The sequence below is a fragment of the Ambystoma mexicanum genome, chromosome 1p (assembly GCF_040938575.1).
Source record: "Ambystoma mexicanum isolate Mex_15411 chromosome 1p, UKY_AmexF1_1, whole genome shotgun sequence".
NCBI lineage: Eukaryota > Metazoa > Chordata > Amphibia > Caudata > Ambystomatidae > Ambystoma > Ambystoma mexicanum.
Genome location: NC_090921.1, coordinates 354,232,605 through 354,253,624, shown reverse-complemented (window position 1 = coordinate 354,253,624; position 21,020 = coordinate 354,232,605). Strand labels below are relative to the sequence as shown.

The window sequence follows — 21,020 nt, the reverse complement described above, 5'->3', positions numbered from 1 at the left end:
TATTATTATGTTCGTAATTTCAGATTCCTGCAACACAAGATCTAGAAGATAAACTCAGATTGTTTAAAAATCTATCATCAGCTATTGCTAGGGGGTTGCGATACATGTGTATGATTGTAATTTGTCCTCCTTTGTACTTTACCTTGACTAGTTGTAAGTAATGATTAGGGGAAGCCCACGGGAATATTTTGAATCCTTCTTTTGATTCAATAGCTACCAACAAACCAGATGACAGACAGCCCTTGGCACCAGCCTTTGCCAGAATGAGTACATTTTCGTGCCCATTCCATACTGGCTGAGTTCAACCAAGTTTCTTGTAATGCCATTATATTAAATTGTGCAATGGTCGTAGCACTAGTTTCAAAAATATGTGCCGGGCCGCCTGTGTTCCAACTAGCAAAGGTAACTACACCTTTATTTGGAGCAGAAACTAGTTATGCTCTCACATTATTTTGGTTACTTCCCTGATGGACATTCCCGTTAATTAGGGTTGGTTTATAGATTCTCAGTACTGGCACAGTATTTTGCACCTTATTGCTATTAGCTGATTGTGTGGATCTAGATGTGACTGATGGATCCTGGGCCAAGATAAAGCCTGAAGCAAATTAATCCATCTGGGCTTTCCAAAGTAGATTCCTCATAATATTCCAGGGTATCCACAACCTGATAGTTGATAGCACATCGTCATTTAGAAATTCTACTTGTTTTATATCATAAGTGGTGATTTCTTGTAGGCTAGCTAGATCTTTACATATAGCTAGTATCGATGTTCGGTTCAGATCGTACACAGGGAATGGAGTATCTCTGCACTTTATTATAAAACACAGATTATAGTCTCTCACTCCACATTCAGGCTTGTTAACACTTACTGTAGCAGATTGTCTGTGTAGTGATCTTTTGTCTGGCTCAATTCTGATTTTCGGATCTAAGTGGTGATTGAGTGAATTCCTATTTGGTAATGTGTTAGTGTGTGATATCATCCTCTGTGTGTTTTCATGGATCATTGCAAATTCTTTTTGTTGTTGTACAAAATTCTCCAATGAGGCTTTTATCGTTGTCTGGATATGGGGTAAGAGATCTTTTATTGATCCTAACTTGGAAGCAGTTGTTCGCTCGACATTGGAGGCTCTCAATTCTGGTATAGATAAGGTCTGCTCATTTTTTTCATTTAGGGCTATTCATTTCTGCTGTTTTAAAATCTCGTCCAATGAAGTCTTAATCATTGTGTGAATTTGGTGCCTCATTGCCTCCATGGGCCGCACATCAGGTAGACTTGGGGGCTCGTTTGCCAGAACTACTGGTTTAGGCACCTCAGATACACCTAACTTTTGAGTCTCAGAAATGGGTGTTCTCACAGCATGATTTGTGGATGTAGTGGGCGGTAGATATCCCACTGAGGGAATTTGTGATTGAACACTTGTGGCGAGGACTGAAGAGCCGCTCTTGGCTCCTGCAGCTGTTATAGCAGCAACCAGATTGTCTAGCGGTGCATGTGCTGCTGTTTTTGCATTTTTTAAATCTTACATTTTTTTCGCTGACTAATAGCAGTCAATTTGCCTCTATTTACTGATTGTTTATTTTTTTAAAAATATGACTGATGGCTGGGGTCGCGAGCGGTGGATTAATTTGTTTATCAGCTAAAATACTAATCTTGTTATTGGATATGGACTGTCGCGAATCACCCAAGGGTCGAATGTTAGTATTGGCTGAGAAATCAAAAGTAACTGTAGATTTACTTGCAGGCCTACTTGTGATCTCTAAAGTATTGGGAGCCCCTTGGTTGTTCATACTCATTGCTGGCAGTGTTTTATTTACAGGGTCATCCACGACTATTATTAGAGATGTGGAAGGGCTCTGAAATATATTGAAGATCTCCTTATCTCTAAGAGAAGTCGAGCCATCTTTCTCGCTTCCTGTCTGAGTTTGCACAGCTTGTATAGAGTTAGCAGGGCCTTCACGCACACTCACAATTACACAATCAGTGTGAGTGGAAGACGTTAAATGATTGCTATTTGACTCTTTTTGTACACATTCTACAATTGGAGGCAATGCTAGGTTGGATTCACTCCCTTGGATCCTCTCTTTCCGACCAATGCCTCTACAATCCAGTGTATTCATCCACACGATTATCTTTTCTATTTGCTGAGCTTGAATACTGATTTTAGTATCTAAGGAGTCAAATAGTTTGATTAATGAGAGCATGGTAGTTTTGATGGCATTGATGGTAATCAGCTAATAGGGTATATGTTCTTGATTTAGTGACCGTGGTGGAATCTCACTTCGCTCCCCCTGAGGTATACACTGAGGTCTTCGTGGAAGAGGATGATTAAATGAAACTGATTGGTCACTGACCACATGTATATCTTGGTCAAACATGCTATGAGAATCATTGCAAAAGATTCGGGGGCTAGGCAATACATTAGCAATGGGTGAGAAGCAGGCTGGTATCCTAACACTATAATTTTCTTCTTGAGTGGTGTAGCCCTACTAGCTGCCTCAGATACCTCCTGATTGGATAAAAAACTAGATGGGTCTGCATTGATTGATACCCTATCCACTTCTGCCCAGTCGCTGACTTCTGAAATGACTTTAGGAAATGCAGGCAAAATAGACACCACACATACAGCGTTCTCTCTCACCGGAGGTGCTTCTAGAGTGATTTTTGGGCATTTTGGACATGCGTCATTCATTACACTTGATAATATCTGAGTGTCCGTTACAGACTCATTCCTAGCCTCTCTATCATTGCACATTGCTCCATTCTTGAGAGACGTGCTCTCCGAGATTGAGTTAGTAGCAGCTACAATATCCACGGGTTTTCCTCTCGTTATTGAGCAATACCCGTGGATATCTTCCATGATACTCCTACGATCGGGTATGAATGATGTTAAAGCCGTAAGTTTTTTCCTTTTGGCAATGTTTGGCGATGGTTTACTGGGGGTTGATTTTAATGTATCAGACGTGCAAGAAATTACTACATGTTTGGGCATGTCTGTTTTAAGCATGTATACGCAGCTCCTGATACACAATATATCAAGGGTTTACACAAGGGAGAACAATCACTGAATGTACAAAATAATGCAGATAATACGGAGAGGGCACTCACCCAACTCAGCCCAAACACCCACAACAGAAAAAGAAGGGGTAGAGTTGCACTCCTATATATATTTCCAGTGTATTCGATTACCAATCAATAGAAAAATAAATGATTATTAAATAATTACTTTAGGTGCTCTCAGAAAGTAAAGTGCTACCTTTACTGAAGAATATGTGTGCTGGAGAGATTCACTGTAAAATCACGGTGAATAAACTGGGGCACAGCAACAGGCAATATATATTGCAATCACTTCTCTCAATTTGCAGAATATTCCAATTCAATTAAATAACTCAAAAAGATGCAGACTTTCAATTTTTCAATAAATCAAATTTGTGTTTTATTGAATACCATACACAAGTTAAATTAATTATGTACATTGAATAAATTCTTTTGAACAAAGTAGTTTCTTTCAAACATAATCTGTGGTAAATATGCTCATTTGTGCATACAACATTTTCAATAACCATATGGAATTGTCAAAATTCCTAAATAAGTCCCAATATTTGACACAATTTGTAGGATGTTAATGTTATTGTAGTGCCCTCTTCTTAACTACGCGTTTCGGGCGTTTAACCCCCTTCTTCAGGTTTTGAATATTGGGTGACTGTCCTTTCTAATTCACCTGCAATTTAATTATAAAGAAAATCTTGGATAAGTATTTAGACGTTTATGTCATTGAATTCAATTACCAAAGAACATTCAGGTACTATATAGCACTGACCTTTATGTCGGACTTGGAGTGTAGTCCAGATATGAGTTTTCATATTGATTAGGTAATCCCTACAAAATATATGTATAGGTATCAATGTCAATCAAACGAAATAGAAAGTGTGGCGCAGGGGGAGCAAGCGCCAGATCATAGCGCTGGGTGCCCCTGTAGCCACACAAATTTCATTAGGTCTTATTCCTAGTCACAGAAAAACATCTATGCTTACCTAAAAAATACGGGATGGTTGTAACACTATACGGGTCAATGACGAGTAACCAGTCAGTTCACGTCTTCTGGACAAGTTATGGCGGTACTGTCCTGCAGCCAATATGTTGAGCGTATAATTAGGTCATAACTAAAGCTAAACAATACCCACTGTATTCCTTATTCATAATGCGGCTGCCTACCTGTGGTGACCGGTTAAATTACGCATACGTTGTATCCGGAGCCTTTTCAATTGACAGTCGATAACTCGCTAGCAAGCGTGTTAACAGTCAGATTTCTGTTAAATAATCAAAACAATAATTCAGATGTGTGTCTATCCTATAGATAATAACTCTAATGCTGCAATGTCCCTACGGCGGATTTACCTGAAATCCTGTCTGCAATCTACACGCTGCTCGAAAAAGCCCTTCCTCCATCAAACGTTCTCTGCTCTCACGGCTGATTTAACGCGAGATCACTAGCTTCTATTAGTCCTTCTATTGTGTTCATGGTGCCTCCACCGCGGGCGCCATCTTAGATTGGCCTAAATCGCTATTGTAGATAGTAAATAAATCTCGTTATGTATTAGAGCTCAATGACTAACGCTCGAATATCTTGTATTCAATATGTACTTTTTGTCGTAATCACAAAGTCAGTCATGCGACTGATGATGGCTGTTTGGTACAGTATATAGTAAAAAAAAAATGTTTAGCTCCTTTGTTGTTATACTGATATCTCGGACATTGATACAATGTCTGAATACTTGTGCATGTTACTGTTCATTTAAAGCTTTGTCCTGTATCACAACAATGCACGTTGTGTCCTGCTGCGCAATGCATTAAGTTATACTCTCAAGGATACTGATTGTGGGTAACTCCGTGTTGAATACATGACATAAAAAGTCACTCCTTCATTTGATGGATAATAAGAACTTAAACATAAAAAGACCTTGTACAGATAAGTGAACAATACCATCATAGTTGTTTCAAAATTAGAATCACATTTCATATAAACAAGTTTCTAACCAACTCACATTGATTGTCACATTTTACACAATACATTTCATAAAAAACAATTCAAATCCCACTCAAGATTAATTCCCAGAGGATACATTGTGTCCAATTTTTCGATCCAATAGATCTCTCTCTGCTGTAACAGTTTTATAAGGTTACCACCCCTTCTGGGAAGTTTGACAGATTCAAGAATGACACATTTCATTTGTGCAATAGTGTGTCTTTGTGCAATAAAATGTTGCACAACAGGTGATTTTGTGGAGAGATTCCTGATATTTGACTTATGTTCCCCCATCTAACTTTGGCTTTCCGGCTGGTAAGTCCCACATAATTCTTGCCACAAGGGCATTTTATGCCATATATCACATTTTTTGTGTCACAAGTTGAAGTATGCAATAACAGGATTTTTTTTCCCATTGTGTGGATGGTATATAAAGTCTCCTTTCAATATATTATTGCAACAATTGCAATTGTTACATGTAAGTGTACTTTTATGTATCTTTTTCATCTGTGTCTTTTTTGTAAAGTCAGAATTTATTAGGAAATCTTTCAACAACCTGCTTTTACTTTAAGCAAACAGTGGAGGGTTTGGAAATAGTTTCTCCAATGTCGGGTCCAATGCTAATACTTCCCAATTTTTCTTAATGATATTTTTGATATTGCCACTCTGTTGGGAATACGTGGTAACATATACCATCTCTTCTTCTTTAGATTTGACTTTTGGTTTCAATGCCTCTGGTCTGGGAATATCTCTCACTGTCAAGTAATGTTCAGACAAAACTTGTTCACTGTATCCTCTCTTGATGAATTTACCTTTCAATTCACTTGATTTAGTGACAAATTCTTCTTCTTCAGATATAATCCTCTTATATCGTAAGAATTGACTCAGAGGTATGCTCGTAATAGTTTTCCTTGGATGAAAGCTTGTGGCTGAAAGTAAACTGTTTCTGTCTGTCTCCTTCATATACACTGTCGTTGCCAATCTGTCAGTCTTCCAATATACTTTGTCACCCAAGAAGTCAATATCTGTCTTGCTGATCTTGTGTGTAAACTTGATCCTTGGTGCTAATGTGTTCATATATTCAAAGAACTCTAAGATTTCCTCTTTGGTCCCTTGCCATACTCCGAATAGATCATCAATAAACCTCATAAGGCATTTCAACTTGTCCCTCCATCTTGGGTTATTTATGACTCTTGTTTCCTCAACAGCCTTTAACCAAGGCCCTTTCCCAAAAGCGTGCGCACAAATGCGCATGCACCGGTGTAATATGGGCTGCCGGGAGGAACAAATGGCGGGCACAAAGTCAGTGAAATTTCACGTAGTTAAATAATGAGCTAAATGATGTGCAAAGTCCACATACAGTTCGCTGAGCCTGCAGATAGAAGAAGTAAAATAGGTTGAATGTGTATTCTTGCAGATAATATCAGTTCCAATGGCAATTTTTCACAAGTTCCATACCATCTCATAAAACGCTTGTAAAACACTATGTTTTGTCCAGAGAAATCCAGCCACAACAGCCCTTTCCCAAGGCCCTTTCCCAAATGTGTGCGCACAAATGCGCACGCGCCGGTGTAATATGGGCTGCTGGGAGTTCCTGGGAGAAACAAGGGGCAGGCACAAAGTCAGTGAAATTTCACATAGTTAAACAAATAACGAGCTAAATTATGTGCAAAGTCCACATACAGATCACTGAGCCAGCTCTTAAAACGCTTGTAAAACGCTGTGTTTTGTCCAGAGAGATACAGCCACAACAGCCCTTAACCAAGGTCCTTTCCCAAATGCGCGCCATCATAGTTTACTCAAACAGCAGCTTTCTTTCAGTTTGGTATTCAATAGATGTAGCATGTACTTGTGCTCATGGACCGTCACTTATATGCGGTCCTGTCAGAGTGCTCCTGTCTCCCCAGTGTCTTCTGACACTTACCAGTTCTTCACAGCTACTCCCGGCGGCTCTCCCGAACGGGAAACAGACTGCCAGATCATCAGTCATGTCTCCACACACACAGGCCTCTCTGCTTTGCTCCACACATGGCCAGCATCCCCTCTGGTCCCGACGACTTCTGCAGCTCCAGCTGCACCTGGGCTTGGGCGCATATGTCTTTTCCTGTTCCTCTGCTGTACGGCAGCGCCTGCTGCCCACCTTCTAATTTGATGGCACCCGGTCCTGCAAAGTCCCTCTTGCAGGTCTCCCAGGATCGTTGCCAGTGTCTCGACTCCTTGGTCTTGTGGATTCTCTCCTCTCTCTCTCTCTCTCTCTCTCTCTCTCTCTATGTATGATTTAGGGCTCCACCGCTTTACCATTATCAACAGGCTGCAGGTGAAGTGGGTTAGACTTAATTGCCCGAACTGTATAAGTCTGTTAGTGTGACATGCCTGATCTTCATGACTGGATGCCTCCAGGTTCCTCATCTTTGTCCCAGTACTAGAGTGGTGTTTGCAATAGGAAGTGTGCACTATTCTTAGCTGCCTCTACGTCTTCTCAGTATTCGGAGGGAAACTACAGGGGAAAATCGGTTTGACAATGTCCCATAAAAACCGAGGGAGGGTAAGGTAAGTCAATGTTAGTAAAGGGGATACCATGTCTCGCCTTCAGACACTTTCTCCCCAAACCTCAAGGACCCTCCACCCAGGTGATCCTCCCTCGCTTGTCCACCCCCAGGGTCGGGATCCAAAACCGGTGGCCCTTACCTGGCAACCTGGGCAGAAGTTCCCTGGGAGTAATGTTAGAGTACCTTGAGGTTTCTCACAGAAGACCATTGTTCTTTAAAAGATATCACAACCATTGTGTCTTCTAGGGATAACACGCCTTTTCTTCTTACTCGGCTGTCCACGTCAGGCTTTTGATCTGCTTTTCTTGGTGGGTTTTGGGGGCTGTGCAGCAGGGGCGCTGACCTCTTCCTCTTAACGCTCTGGCGTGGTTTATAAATGAGTCCTGATCCATCCTGGCCCTCCTTTATCTATTTGGTGAGACGCTCAGCAACTGCTGTTGTCAAGCTTCCCATGACGTCTTTTGCAATATTGGTGGTGGCTGTTTTCACATGCGGCTTAGACTATTCAAAGCCGCAACGTAGGAAGAGAATTGCACATCTAAAAACACTTCTAAAGATTCCACTGAGCACTGCACCATACATGACAGTGGTGCCACTAAATTATGGCTGATCGACGTAACCGGCCTGGTTCATGTAATATTCCATATATGCCCCGGGGTCTCCATAGTTCTTCACCACAGCCATTATAACACTGTTTTATTAGTCTTTCAGCCAGAGCGGTCTGAAGTGCAGCGGCAGCCAATTATTCTGTATTTAAATTATACAAACTGCCCCTGGTTGTCTCTTATCAGCTTGTTGATGGTGTCGAAATGGTTTTTACACATGGGTACCTAATCCGGCTTGTTGCATTGAATGTTCACAATAGCGTTGTTGTTCCCTTTAATGGCCACGGTTCTAAGCAGCAGGGCATAGCTATCTCCCACCCTTTGATACTCCATGATATCGCTGTAAAGCAGTAAGCTATAATAGCCCCTGTTAATATCAGCGCAGGTATTGTCCAATGGTTCTTTACCTCCAATGTGTTGCATGCTTCCCAATATGATACGTAGTCTTTCAGTTGTTGAAAACCTAACAGATGCATCTGGCCCCTGTAAAAAAAATTTCCGATGTTGTGGGTCTAGGTGTAGCGTCGTATCACCGTACTCGGGTATGATTGAAACAGCTTTGTTGATGACACTGACAAGTTCCTGTATATTTAGATAATATCCCTATGGGAAGCCGCCCAGCCAGAGCCTCAGAGGGTTTGTTAGTTTTATGATAAACCTGGCTTCCCCGTGGGGCTAAAGAGTCCAATGATCGGACGTACTGAACTTCAATGAGTGCCACCGTCCTTTACCCCTGCAAATTTCCGGGTTTGTTCAGCTTCACAATAAAGATGGATATTTTGTTCCCTGGAAATGTCTCGGCTAAAGCATTGCTGGGGAGCATAATATAGAAAGGTGCAGACACCATGCTGCCCTGTTACACACCTGTGGCCTTTAGGGATCTGGCGTTTACCCAAGTGTTGAATTTGTCAGCCAGCTCAGCCATTTGGCTAGATACTGTTTCCTGGTTCCACGACCTTTACTCTTTATGACTTTCTGGATTGTATAAACTCACCGTTGGTCTTTACTAACTTTCTGGATCTCCTCCCTGTAAAAAACACCTTGAAAAACCCTGCCCGAATAAGCAAATTAGTGTGTATATATAGCGGCCCACCCTTTGCGTCACTCTATCTACGATAAACATCTTGTTGCTGTAGTTCTGCTTATATCCCTTTGTAAAAACGCCTTTGTGTTTTGAGATCCTCACATGATCCCCCTTTTTAAGGGGCATAAGTGTGGTCTTTTTAAAAAAAGTCTTTCACCGTAAAGTTTTTTCCAGACCTCCAGGGAATTCTGCGGTGTTACACCAGAGAGTGGTTTTAACAGATCTATGATGCATGTTGTTATACAAATTTATAAATGTGGGTAACACCTCCACATATATACAGGTGTTTTTAGCCATGAAATATTGCCCGAGCCGTGTATTAAAAGTTTGCATAAAACATTCTACAATATAGGCTTTAACTTCGGAGTGTGTTACGAAGTGATGCACCCAGTGTTGCTTTAGAAGACTCTGTAGCAGCTTATTTAAAAACTCCTTATCGTTTGTCTGTAGAAAGTTTAGCGGGGACTCCAACTTTGTTAACATGTCCTTAAAATACGTCACCACGCAGCAACCTGTCTTGGTCTTTAAAGCATCAACATAGGCATATTTTGATGGAACGTCGATGACGGCTAGAATATAGTGCAAACCGTTGTTGTCTTCCCGAAACTGGCTCAAATCCATAATATCTGCCTGCCATTTTTGATTGATGTCAGATACCATGGTCATTCGCTCTTTAAAATGCTTTTGGGCTGGCTTTTGTAGCGTGTAGGCCTACTCCCCTGAAAGATGTGTCTTGATCGGTTCACACTTTACGGCACAGACTGTCAACAACTCCATAACTACCAACATCTCCTTCATCATAACATTTTTCTGACAGCGTCAGGCCTGATATGTTCACCCCATAACCACTCAACATAAAGACACAACCAGATTTTATAAACAGATTTTCATTAACATTTAAAACATGTATTTTTATTCAGAATGTATTCACGTTAAAACACTATAACAATCGGTCCTGCTACAAGCTCTGTAGTACATGCAATTACTGCACAAAGACATTGCACACGACCGCTTCGATAAGCAAACATGTCGACATTTCCTTAGGCATTCAATTAGATCTACTTTATCCCCACCCACTTGGGAACTGTTTTCTCAATCATGTTTTTAACACCCATCAGACAGATGCGTCTATACTGCTTTATTTTCAAAGGGGGTTATTCACTGATTCTATAGCCCATAATGTTTTATACACGCATTGTTCAGTCCCTACGCCAATCCTCATCTGTATCATCGGCTGCGTCAAGTGCAGCAAATCAATTGGAAATTTAGGGGCCAACACATAACATATTTTACGTAGAGAATTATCTGTGTAATATATTTCCAAACATTTATGAGCATCCTTCTGGGGATCATCAGTTTTATATCTATAGCACCATCTGTAAAAGTGTTGTTTTAAACACTCCCAAGAGCCACTATGGCTGTAGACCCCTGGAATGCCTGAATATCAATGCAGGAGAGTGCTGTTGTGTACGTATTGCTTGCCATTATTGAGACACATTCCTTACACAGACTGTTAGCCCCTGTGTTTTCAATTCATTTTGAATAGCAAGCATAATGAATAATTACATTGTGTTTAACGCTATCGTTCTATCGCTATCGGTAGCGAAACACATTCCTTACCTCGGCTATTATCAGGATCCACCAGGTTTTCAAGCTGGTTTGAACAGCAACCACAATAACTATTGATAGCCTCTGGTACAGCTTTGCTCTCCTCACCCCTGCACACAGGAACCTGTTTTTCATCAAGTCCCCCGGGGGGGGCAGGATCAGTCTCTTGCATCATCACTGCCTGCAAAGCCCTAGATTCACAGTCCATATCTTCGGTGCCCACTTTGGCCTCGGATGGGTACTCCAAAACCACAACATCGCCGTCCCAAAACTCTTCGGGTTCATAGTCCGCCATTCAATCCTGAGCACCTTCCATCCCATCATACACCTTAAAACAATCAGCAATATGGCTATTGTCATAACCCCCAGGGCTTCCAGGCTGTGTTTTCCCCTCATCGTAATTGTAGCTGTTCATAATCGTTGTTTCCTGAATAGCCCGTAGAAAGCTGAAAGAGCGCACATGTTTCCTAGACCTAACACAAAGACTATAAAGCTCGGTTGTAAGCCCCTTCCCCTACGGCATCATAGCCTTTGGACCATCTCTTTAGAACAAAATGTATATCAAACATTCTTGGGATTCTTAAAATATATAAAATGTACATACAATATATTGGGGTTCTTATCAAATGTATGGCAACTTTAAATAAAAATAATATAAAATGTATATAAATATTGTATAACATTTTTTAAGGTTCAATAAAATTGCTATCAAAAACTCTAATCTCTTATTTATTTAATATAAAATGTGTATCTGCTTCCTATCACCTCGTGGTGGAGCCCCTCTGCGACATCATCACTGCTTCACTTTCCAAAACCCTAAATTCACAGTCCCTGTCTTCAGAGCTCATTTCACCCTCAACCCTCGTCCAAACAACACTGCCGTTGGATGCTCTTAGCTTTACAGCAATTTGATATAAAATGTAGATTCACTTATATTAAATGATATAAAATGTATACCCAATGATATAAAATATAGATTGTATATCCATTGATGTATCTTTTTATATCATATGAAATGTATATTAAGTTTATAACAAAGAATATCAAAAAGGTGTGGGACTAAGGAAACAGGGTGTGTGGTCACCTGTCAAAATTTTGATGGAGACAAAAGGGGGATCTTTCTACTACTCATGGTGTCCTTGCTCTTATTCAATCTATGTAAAGCAAAACTACACACTACAGAAATCATCCCTTTATTAAATGACCGGTCAGACCTGAACACATCACGGAACTGTTGACATGGTGTTTTCTGACAATATTAACTACATGAAGTCCATGTGTTTTAAGCAGAAATGTATGAAGAATTAGACAATCTATGGCAACAGTGCGGGATGGTTTGGCCAGTCCTGGTGGGGGTTGTGGGCAATGGTTCTAGAGATGAAACCAAGAACCCCATGAGTCAACTGAAATGAGTTTAGAATTCAGGACATGCATGGTGTTGAACCACTTCCCCTTCTTCCGTGCTCCAAAACTTTAGACTCGGTTGAGCATGATCCACTCAGGAAAGACTACATACCTTCTGGGGCTTGGAGTATGCAAGTGCCATTCATGGTTACCACAGTGTCTTTTAATGCAGGATCCTACACAATGCTTTCTTCTACACTTGTGTTGGGATTTCTTGCTAATAGACTCAAAGGCATTCTCTGTAATTTGAATTCCTATTTCAATAACATTGTCTAATGTCTATACCGCTGACCTTCTGCACATGAACAAGTGCAGGTGCCTGAGTTGTCATTGAGGAATTGCGGCCTTTGAAGACTGATGACGGTCACATCTTATTTGTTAAGAAGCTGATATTAGATTCCAGGTGATTAAGACTTAGTTGATACAACTTCTCTAGAAAATCTGGTTTAACAAATATTTAAGTGTTTACCTTACAACTTTGCATAGTTACGATGTATTCTCACTGTAAGGTAAACATCCATTGACAGAGTACTAGACACCAAACCACGCTTGTTAAAAGTTACAGATCATATATCATTCAACAATGCCAATTTCGAGTAAGCCACACAAGTATGTGTGTGTGGCAAAGCTTTCTTTTTATATGAATACCCCATCACACTCGAAACATTTCTAGAACGAGAGGAGTGACTTCCCATAGGAAGAAAAAGGTCACGTTTTCACCAATTTGCTGTTTTGAGTAAAAAACGGTTCAGTATTTTTTCAATTAAACACCATTTTTTTATTTAATGCTAATTTTTATTTTAATCTAATCTAAAATATTAACCGAAAGGTTTTACCTCCATGTTATTTATTTGCCTATTAACTGAATTTACATTTTGAAACATTTTTAAATTCCTTTTTAATAAAGCATGTTCCCTTTTAATAAAGCATGTTCTTTCTGTAACATAGTTTTTATGCTATCAAAATAGCTTCTTTGTAGCAATCAATTATTTGCTTATTGTTTTGGTTTTCAATTATTTACTTGCAAATTGTAAGGTTTCCTTTTTAATGAAAAATCCTGATTTCCTTTTATGACAGGAGCACTAGCGATCAGATGTACTTATCAAAAGTGTGTCCATTTTTGGTTCTCATACTTCCTTCTGATTGAATTTAAAAGTTTTTACCTTCCTAATCTGTCTCCTACAAGGGACACGTCTTCACAAACTAGATATGGCCATTAGACTGTGGCAACTTCTTAGAACTTTTTAGAACTGTTTTCCGCTCTGTTTTACATTTGTATCGGTCCTAATCATGCTCAAATAGGGTTATAGATTCCTCACTGTGGATGTTTTCCTTTTTAAACAGGACAGAAAACAGCATGCTTGTCTCCTGGCTTTTGGCCTTGGAAGTTGTTGTTGTTGTTGTTGTTTGTTTATTTGGTATAGCGCAGAGAAACCAAACCCGCGAGGGTAACTGGGCGCAGGCAGTACAAGGATACTTGAGAACTTAGTTACAATACAAGAAAAGGTTGTACAGATGAGAGGAAAGCATATACAGGCAGTACAAAATACAGAAATGTAGATAGAGCAGGTAGTCTAGCGACCTGTAATCTGGTTATGCACATCCGCAGTCTCTGGGAAAAGTGGCGGTAAGGTGGACGGGCTAAGTGTCGAGGGATCGAATCCAGGTGAGGGCTTTACGCCTGAAGCTAGTGTAGGGTTGGTCTATTCTGAGGTCAAAGGGGAGTTTGTTCCAGGTTTGAGCAGCTATGACCGGGAAGCTGGAGCCGCCCGCTGTGCTCTTTTTATATCTGGGCACCACTAATGTGTAGGCATTCGTCATTCTGGTGGGTCGGTTTGAGATTCTCTTGTTGATTCTGTTTACCAGGTAGGGGGGCGCTATGTTGTTGAGGCATTTGGAGGTAAGGGATAAGGTCTTGAGCGCAATCCTGTCTTTGATTTTTAGCCAGTGAATATTTTTCCTAGCGGTGGAGATATGAACTCTGTTAGGAATTTTTAAGGCTGCTCTGATAGCGTTGTTTTGGAGCGTTTGGAGCTTGTCATGGATGTATTTGTTAGAGCCAGTGTATAGGGCATTGCAGTAATCCAGCTTGGATATGATGAGTGCGTTCGCTAGGGTAATGCAACTAGCTTCCGTTAGGAATGGTCTGCGTGCTCGGATCAGTTTACAGGTGTATGCAGTGGAGGATGCTAGTGAGTTAGTTTGTTTCTTGAAGTTGAGCGCTGAGTCAAGATAGACCCTGAGAGTCTTAACTGCAGGCATCACTTTAATGATATTATTGTCTATGTTAAATGAGGCATAATTAGGGTCCAATTTTTTGATGGCCAGCTCTGAGCCGAGGATCAATAGCTCAGTTTTGTCGTCGTTCAGGCAGAGGCCGTGAGTTGCCATCCATGCCTGAATGAGGAGATATATCTTGTTCACTAAGGCTGTGTCCGCCAAGAAGTTGCCTGAGAGAGGAATAAGGATCTGCGTGTCATCAGCGTAATTAGTGTAGATGACACCCAGTCTATCCAACTTGTCGAACAGAGGCTTAGTGAAGATGTTATACAACGTTGGAGATACACATGATCCTTGGGGGACACCGCATGAAACATGTGTGGGATCAGCAGCTGCTAGGGGGGAAAATACTCTCATTGTCCGGTTTGCTAGGAAGGAATGTACCCAGGCTATGGCATCACTTGAAAAATGAGCGGCAGAACTGAGGTGATTGCATAAAACTGCATGATCTACCAAGTCGAAGGCCGCAGAGAGGTCAAGGAGGAGTAGCATAGCTGATTTGCCATTGTCCTTCAGCTCGTCAATTTGGGTCTTGAGGTCAATCAGGGCTGTCTCAGTTCCATGAAGGGGACGGAAGCCTGATTGCCGAGAGCCTAGTAAATTGTTGGCTTCTAAGTAATCCTGTATTTGCAGATACGCTGCTCTGTCAATGATTTTAAGCAAAAATGGGACGGTGGTGATGGGTCTGTAGTTTGTCGGTATAGCAGGGTCAAGTGTTTGTTTTTTTAGGAGGGGGAGCACCCAGGAGTGTTTTAGGTTATTGGGCACTAGGTTTGACTTCAAGGATGCATTGATGAGTTTAGAGATGAAGGGGGCTAGGTCTCTAGCTGCATCTTTTATGATTTGGGGAGGGCAGTTGTCTCCTTTGCAATTGGATGGTTTTAAAGATAGTATGATTTTTTCTGTCTCTAGTGTGGTTACTTGTCTGAAGCTGAATGGGTGAGGGGTGTTAGGCTGGTTTAAGGGCGGCTCTGAGTGAGGTATGGGTTCGGTTTGCAGGAGCAGGGCGGCTTTTTTATTAGCGATTTTGGTTTGGAGCAGACTAATTTTGCCCGCGAGGGCATTTTGTATGTTAGTGCACCACAGTTTATTTTTAGGGATGTTATCAGTCGGGGGTATGGGTGATTCCATTTCCCGAAGGATAGAGAATAGTTCCTTGGTATCTGATTTAGCCTTAGATATTCTGTTGTTAAAGGTGTTCCTTTTGGTGGTTATAATTTCCTTTTTGTACTGTTTGGCAAATGTGGCTAATTTGATTTTGTTCTCCACCGTGGGTGAGTGTTGCCAGATTGATTGTAGCTTTCTTTTTTGGATTCTGAGGTCTTTCAGCTGTGGTGTGAACCAGTTGTTCAGGTGACAGAGTTGTTTACTTTTGCGAGTTTTGGTGGGAGCAATCAAGTCTAGTGCCTTAGTCATCGTGTTGTTGTATACTTCCACAAGCAGAGTAGGGTCTGTAGTAATGTCTAGATTGTCGAGTGTGGGGAGAAGGTGAGGTAGGAGTCTTTCTGCTGTGATATCTTTTTTACTTCTGGTGGGGAGAGGCGGGGCCATGAGTATAGGTTTGGGTCGGATGAGGTCAAGAGAGGCGTTGAATACAATTAAGTAGTGGTCGGTCCAAGATTGTGGCAGAATGTTGAGTAGTGTAGTGTAAGTAGTGTAATCTAACAAAACAGAGAGTAACACAGTTCATGACACATAGAGGAACATCACACACAACATCAACACCCTCATCACAGGACACATCCCGTTGCAGCCCCAACGCGGCCATGCATCTTGGCTAGAGGGCTTGAGTGTTATCTGCCTTTGCGACAAATGTTCACTTCCAGGAGATTGGCCTGTAATAAGCAGAGCAGGACTATATGTATTGGCACATCCTTGAGCACAGCGGGCCATCACGTGCACCCCTAGATGGCATCTCAACATAGACCATGCATCTACTCTACAGTCTACCCACTTACTGGAGGGTACAGTGAAGCATACCAGTCTGACTATGTGCTACAAGGCCATACTAATGGCAGCAGTGAGCTAAAACATTATGCAGGATGAAACTGTTGCCTCAACGTTGCTGAACAATGAATAATCAATATCCTGAATCAATCCACCTTCTACAACAGCATACCCAAGCTGTCATTCCTGTGCATACATTCATCTACATATCTATATACATCATTGTTATGTTTAAGGCAAGAATTCAAGATACCATTGATTTTTTAAATTGTATCTTTTTTGATGTATCCATTGCATTTCTTGCCCCAAGATTTTTTTAATGAGATGTGAAATCCTGGAAAAAATTGCATTTTCTTGTGAACAAAAGTTCAAATTTTCTAGCTATATTAGGTGTAAAATGAAGCCTAAGCATATTGCTACCGCCTCCACAGTGCTGTCACATTATTAAAATGGTAGCCTCTAAAATAATAGAAAACATACATACTCGCCAAAATTAATCCTGGAGTGATTGTCAGCAATTTCAAATGCAGCCCCAACTCCGCCGAGAATTATAGTTCCCCGCATCACCACGGCGAAGATTCCACAGATCATCACGAGCACCTGGAAGACATCCGTCCAAATCACAGCTTTCATGCCGCCCTGTTGGGGACAGGTAGATTAGAGCACGAACTCTAGGCAGGTAAGCTTTCCATTGGAAACAGGAAGACATTTTGACATTCTATTTTATACCGGCCATGGGGAGGAAAGAAGAATATTTAACGCCAACATTGAATCTGTTTAGAGCAGGGGCGTCTCCAAGTCTGGTGCCCGGAGAACCAAATCAACTCCCTGTTTCAGGACATCTGCACAAAATCCATTTGAATGCAGTGAATAGGGATCAGAGTTATTTAAGTAGGCAGTCCAAATCCTGAAAACTAGGCCCAGTATTTATGCAACTCTTTCCCTGCAATGAGAACAGAATTGGTGTTTTTAGAGGCAATATGTCTCCAGTATTGCCTCTCTCCTGTCAGCGCCTTGGGTGGCTGGATACAATTGCATTATTGTAGCACTAGTGTAGAAGCCTGTGTACAGGGTCCAAAGTGCACGTTTACATTAACACAGTAGGAGCACTATATATCCTAAGGCAACAGCTCCCTCTAGCAGTAACAACATACAAAGCTATTCAAATTGGCATTGTCTCTATATATCATAAGGCAACAGCTCCCTCTAGCGGTGACAACAGGCAAAGCTATTCAAATTGGCATTGTCTCTATATATCATAAGGCAACAGCTCCCTCTAGCGGTGACAACAGGCAAAGCTAAAGCACCAGACAAACATACAGGACAAACAAGCATCTGGCCTTTTATTATATTGTGGGACTATCCCTGCTGAAAACCTACTGTCATTAATTCTCGCAAGGTCCAGAGTTAAAGAGTTAAAGATACTATAGTATAGTATACTATACTATAGTATAGAATGACATCCTTTAACAGGACCGAAGCAGGTGCAGAGCCCCACCCACCTCTCCCATTCACAGAATGGCACCCAGGTGCTGGAAGATCTATAAACCATCTGTCTGGCATGCATTCAACCCTGAGCAGCATTGGGTTGACATCGACCTTCTTGAATCTTGCACTGAAGAACTTTAGACAATGTTCACACCTGACAACATGTCTGCCCAGTCACAGCAACTTATTAATATTTGTATTACTGTTGGCAAGAACAATGTCTCCTCCTGCAGGCTTTTGAGAAAACAATTGTTTACGGGCACAATGTTCACTCTTTTTTCAAATCTAAGTAATGTGGACGTGTCCCGGCCTTAGCCAACCCATCTGGATGCTGGTACCCAAAAGCATCCTTATAGTTCATGGGAGAGCCAGGAGTGGTTACCTATATACATGGAGTGGCCTATTGGCCTCCACTTCTCCTAATCTTTACGTGATGTGCTATATTCACCATGCTATGCAAAGCAATGTTTACCCCTCTGTTAATTTTGGGATATTATGTTATGTTATGTCTCTGGTATCCTGATTTATTTTCAACATTTGCAAAGTCTGCGACAATGTTCTGTTACTGACTGTTGGCTCTCTGTCGCCTACCCTGGCTGGTGCCTATGCACTGGCACCCCCGAGCCACCACATGCCACTCAACCTTTGAAACACAGCAAGATTCCTGGTTTACCCGCCAGCCTCATATCTTCCTTGGCCTTCAAATTAAGAAATGACCAACAAACAAAGCCTGCCAATGCTTAGACCCATGAAGGCCAGTATAATGTTGTTGTTGGCCTCCCGCAGGTTTATGCTACCCTCCATGGAACTGCATCTTGCAACACACATATTAACTAACTTTTCTTGGTGCTTACCCACAGCAGAACTTCCCCATACCATACTGCTTGACATCATCACTTCAGCAACACACATCTAAGTATGCTTTCTCAACTTGCAGACACTTACCCGCAGCATAACACAGATTCTCCATTATGCCTTTCATCAACACACTAGCAAATTATTATATATAGAGTATTTATTAAGTGCAGACATCTCTTTTCAAAGAGCCCATATGATAAAATTGCACAAACTTGGGCATGTGGTGCTGAATTGAGTGAAATCTGGGATACCGGTTTAGGGGAAGCGAGTCCGGCTGAAGTAATGAAATGCTTTCAGCTGGTTTCTCTGGAAAAGGGGAAGGAATGTTCGGCTCTAGGGAGAAGGGGTTGGATTCTGTTGCATGCTTTTCGGAAAATGCATCAGCTAAATGTGGAATTACAAGTGAGCATGCAAAAACTGGAAAAGGAATTTGCTGCTGAAAAACAGGTTGCGTTAATGCAGCAGCCTCAGATGAAATTGTATCATGATGAGGCGGACAAATACCAAGCAGTTTCTGAACGGATTGCTGTAAGAGTGGCTCGCTATAAGTATTGGAACAGAAGAGCTAAATTTAATTCTCGTAAAGTTGCTTCTGTGATTGCTTCCGCAGGTGTAGATTAGGACCCCGATCAATGGGATAATGACGTGTTCGATAGTACTACAACTGATAGTGGTTCCGAACCAGACAGTGCTTCTGAGCCATTTCCAGCATGTAAAGAGATGACTGTTAAGCCCGTAATCCGTAGAAAAATGGGCCGCCATCTGATGAATCCGGTAGGTGGTGTGATAGACATGACGGCACTTGAGGTTTATTCACAGTGGAGGTCAGTGAGATTATTAACCAATTAAAACAGGGCGACTGAGTCTTTACTGGCCTGGATGGTTAGATTGTTAGACGGAGGAGTGGTGGGTCTCTTAGTAGACGCAACTCATTCTGCTAGATTTCTGCCCTTATCAAACAATGTTCAGATACAGAAGACTCTATGTACCGTCTCTCCTCGTGATTGTAATGGTGAAGAGGGTTAAATGTCTCTTTTGCACTTAGCTGCGTAGGGATGTAATCATAAATTCCCGAATACATTGGATTGGCTAAATGATGATGAGAAATGGTGCACATTGAAAGAAGCTATTCAAAGAGTTAGGGTACATGCTATGAAGGAGGTGTCATGGCCATGGGCCTGGAACCCCAGACCCTGCACCTTCAGGGGACGAGAGCAAGGGGTAACACAACCTTTAATTGTCCTTTGGGGACAATGCAACATGGAGGGGCCAGCTGGACTTTGGCGCCAGGATCATAAATAAATGTGCACTAACACATTTTTATTTGGTGCAAGTGGTTTGTTTCCCATGTAGGGGCCCCCATGTGCATTCGGTCGGGCGTGGCTGCTGTGGAGAGTCAGACTGCACGTGTAAGCATCCTATAGGAGTTGCAGGGTGGGGCCGCAGCACTTATCTATGAATCTGCTTCCTTCGGCACGCATCATCGTGGACTCTGGCATTCATCTTTCATCTCCAGACCTCCGGAATGCAGCGTTCCAGCCCGACGTCATGACAGACGGTGCCTGCAAGGGAAAAAGATAAAGACAAGGTTAGAATTCGCTGAGACATTACGTTTAAGGTCACGCTCAGACAAATCCTCGCGCTTAACCTTAAACCAACACTCACCTGCTGTCGGACCATCATGGACTCCATTTTCTTCCCATTTGGCCTCACTTCATGCACCGCAACTACCGCCGGGCCGCATATCATCTATTGGGAGAAAGCAGAGGAAAGACATCATTAAAAGGACATGGACAATAATCAAGAATCAGCATTACAACATTTTATGAGCCATAAAACACTTACCTTCAGGAGTGGTTCAGCCACAGCCGGTCTGGGCAGCCATGCAAATGGACCAGTGAAGGAACTCGGTCCATTAAAAGCGCCCCTGCAGTGAGAAGCAGGATGGAGAGCTCACCATCATCAATCACCAGTTGAGACTATATGGGTCGGCACATGCTCACCACATTCTGAGAAGAAGGGTTCGAGTGAGACAGCAGTCATATAGCCGCATTCTCACGATCTCTCATATCCTCGCAGGAGCAATGCCCAAAACCAGCGCAGTCCACAGCACACAAGCAGGGGAAGAAGCCTGACAAGGGGAATTCACTTCCTGGGAGGGCTACAACCGTGC

At 41.8% G+C, this 21,020-nt stretch overlaps 1 protein-coding gene across 1 annotated transcript in view; it reads right to left on the bottom strand.

The window, feature by feature from the left end:
* LOC138570121 (sodium/iodide cotransporter-like) overlaps positions 1–21,020 on the bottom strand; it is a 636,461-nt gene that overhangs the window by 420,303 nt on the left and 195,138 nt on the right. Inside the window, exon 5 of the mRNA XM_069648754.1 lies at positions 16,986–17,140. Coding sequence (XP_069504855.1) covers positions 16,986–17,140 — 155 coding nt within the window. The remainder of the gene's footprint in view (positions 1–16,985; positions 17,141–21,020) is intronic.